Genomic DNA, 3,063 nt, shown 5'->3' with positions numbered 1-3,063 from the left:
AAAATCTAACTGCTCATTTTAAATCTACACTTTGACTTTTAATACTTAACTACAACAAATATCACATACTTTAAGACTTTTACTCAAGTCATATTCCTAAAGGACACTTTAACTTTTACCAAAGTAAGTTTTTGGTAAGATACTTGTACTTTTACTCAAGTAATATTCCTAAAGAAGACTTTAACTTTTACCAAAGTAAGTTTTTGGTAAGATACTTGTACTTTTACTCAAGTATCACTTTGTGGTACTTTATACTTTTATAACACTGGTTTTTAAGTCCGGCCCCTCCCTGTAAACCAAAGGTACTGCCTCACTGAAAAATAAAAACACTACCCAAAGTCTACAAGAAATAAATAATATTTTTCTTCAATTTTATAGCAATTTATATTCTTCTAACCATAACTTCAGCCAATCAGAACTAGAGAACTTTTTGAACACCCAGGAACTACCATCATTAACAGAAGAACAAGTCAAATTTTTAGACTCGCCCATTTCCATCCAAGAACTCAATAAAACCCTCAGTAACTTACAAAACAACAAATCACCAGGACCTGATGGATTTCCAGCTGAATCTTATAAACACTTCTGGGATATTCTGTCACCACTATTCTATAAAGTAACAATAGAAATTAAATCACTTTCTACCATACCCACTCACATGAATACAGCAGCTATGACACTTCTACTCAAACCCAATAAAGATCCAGTTCAGCCCTCCAGCTACAGACCATTATCAATTATAAATACTGTTTCAAAATTATTACTAAAGCACATGCAACTACATTAGAAACTATAATTCCAACTATAATTCATCCAGACCAAACAGGATTTATTAAAAATAGGTACGCCTCAGATAATATGCGTAGAATTTTAAACTTAATTCACATTTCACCAGAAAATCTAAATAAAAGTGTAACTCTAACCCTGGATGCAGAAAAAGCCTTTGATAAAGTTAATTGGTCCTTCTTATGTGCTGTTTTACATAGATTTGGTTTTGGAGCGTTGTTCATCCACTGGATTAAACACATTTTTAAATCTGTTGTAAAACATCTTAAGTGTGGCTTTAAGGAAAGTGTCACATTTAAGTGACTAACACAGCCTGGTGGGAGGATGTTTAGGAGGGGCTTTTAATTGATGGTATGAACGTAAATTAGCACCAGGTCTGAAAAGGCCTACAGTCCTGGACCAGAAGGTTCAAGTTAACATGTAAAAGATGTGAGAACACTCTAACATTTTCACATGATTGAAAAATGTGTTAAACATTTAACCAAACCCGGTTAACTCTCCTCAAACTACTCCTCTTGAAAACAAGCAATCCAAACAACCAAGTGTAAAATAAAAGCAGTTTGTTTTGTCTTATAAAGACCAAACTGAGAGTGATTCATGCACACTGCCACTCACACTTGTGCTGGTCTCTTCGATGGCAGCTGGAGGCTTGTTGATGCTGTTGACAAACTTGCTGACGTGCTCAAAGTGCCTGGTCATCTCTGTGGCCAACACCATGTCGATGACGGCCTGGCGAAGTGTCCTGAACTGATTCCTGTCAACATATGGACAGAATATGGAGCTGAAGGCTGGGGAAAGCTTGCAAAACAATTGTAAACCCTATTTTTGTTTTACAGAAAACAGCTGTAAGAATTATTGCTGGTAAACATTACAGTCACCCTTCAAATGTATTATTTCATCAGCTGAAATTATTGGTTACATGAGTTGGTTTGATTTATAATATTTTACAGCTTATGTATAAGGCTCATAAAGGTATATTGCCTTTAAACATCCAATTGAATTCTGTTAAGTGAGAAAGTTGTTATAATCTGAAAGTGGTGGAGATGTTTGTGAAATCTGGAGTTAGAACTTGTTTAAGGGAACGATGTACTACGATGTACTACGATGTACTACGATGTACTTGTACTTCGGTACAAAGACTATGGATAATCTGGAGAGTGAGGTCAAAAATGCCAGAACAATGTTGATGTTTCAGAAAATGATGGTCATTTTGTTAAAGAAATAAAAATCTAATAATGTGTGTTCATACGAAATAATACCAAATAAGGATTTGAGGTTGTTTTATGTTTTATGTTTGTTAGTTTTTGTTTGAAGATCATTATTGTTTAAATGTATTTTGGAGAAAAAAGGCGCAGATATTAAATGATTTTTTCTTCTTTCTGTCACCTTTCATTTTATTTTTGTGATTTGTGTTTTTACTGTACATAAATTTTGTTGTTTTTATAAGAAATGAAATGAATAAACAAACTGAAATAAAAAAAAATATGGAGTTGTTGTAGCTGAGAGTCATTCCCAACACATACTCTGAGCACAGATTGCACCTTTTAGTTAAAACTTAGGCACATGAGGACAACATGCACACCTTAGAAGGAATGCTACTTTTTTATTTTAATAGTTTTTTCCAAATTGCCATGACAGAAAAGGAGTAGTGGAACATTTTAACTGAATGGATTAGATAGAACAATACAGAATTTATTTCATTTTTTATAAAGGTACCAGTTCACAAAGTGAGTAAAGTCTTGTACGATAAAAAGTTCCACCTGCTGAAATGAAGAGGACAGAGCTGAATCAGTGTGTGAGGTCTGATCATCTCCTCTAATATCTGGTGACACAAACACACACATGAACAGACCAACATACCAAGAGCTGTTGTGATGCAGTATCACAGAAACTACATGTGGCTTTAGCAGGTGGTTTTATTTTTCATTGCTAATCTAATGGAATTGAGCTTTTACAGTCCTCTAGTCCAGGACTTCTTAACCTTTTTGACCTCAGGGCCCAATTTATTGAACATAAAGTGACAGGAGGCCCAGTCAGACATTACCAATGTGTGGATCAAATTATAATTATTATCAATCTTGGTTTAATTTTTATTGTATTTACATCATAACTAAACTATCATAACTAACATAGCTAAATTAAATACACTTACAGTTTAAAAGTAAAACTCCTGTCAAATAATCACAAGACATGATTATAACAAACATTTTTATATTGTAACCTGCCCATAACAATTATTAGAGCAAACGGTCAGTCAACTGATATACGTATATATAT

General features: G+C 33.7%; 1 protein-coding gene across 1 annotated transcript in view; it reads right to left on the bottom strand.

Moving 5' to 3' along the window:
* LOC106532541 (high affinity cAMP-specific and IBMX-insensitive 3',5'-cyclic phosphodiesterase 8B) overlaps positions 1–3,063 on the bottom strand; it is a 140,600-nt gene that overhangs the window by 14,902 nt on the left and 122,635 nt on the right. The window contains exon 14 of the mRNA XM_014028633.1: positions 1,402–1,540. Within this exon, the coding sequence (XP_013884087.1) occupies positions 1,402–1,540 (139 nt within the window). The remainder of the gene's footprint in view (positions 1–1,401; positions 1,541–3,063) is intronic.

This window comes from Austrofundulus limnaeus, unplaced genomic scaffold (genome assembly GCF_001266775.1).
Source record: "Austrofundulus limnaeus strain Quisiro unplaced genomic scaffold, Austrofundulus_limnaeus-1.0 Scaffold790, whole genome shotgun sequence".
Taxonomy (NCBI): domain Eukaryota; kingdom Metazoa; phylum Chordata; class Actinopteri; order Cyprinodontiformes; family Rivulidae; genus Austrofundulus; species Austrofundulus limnaeus.
Note: the sequence above shows the minus strand (reverse complement) of the source record. Positions and strands in the feature narration are given on the sequence as shown.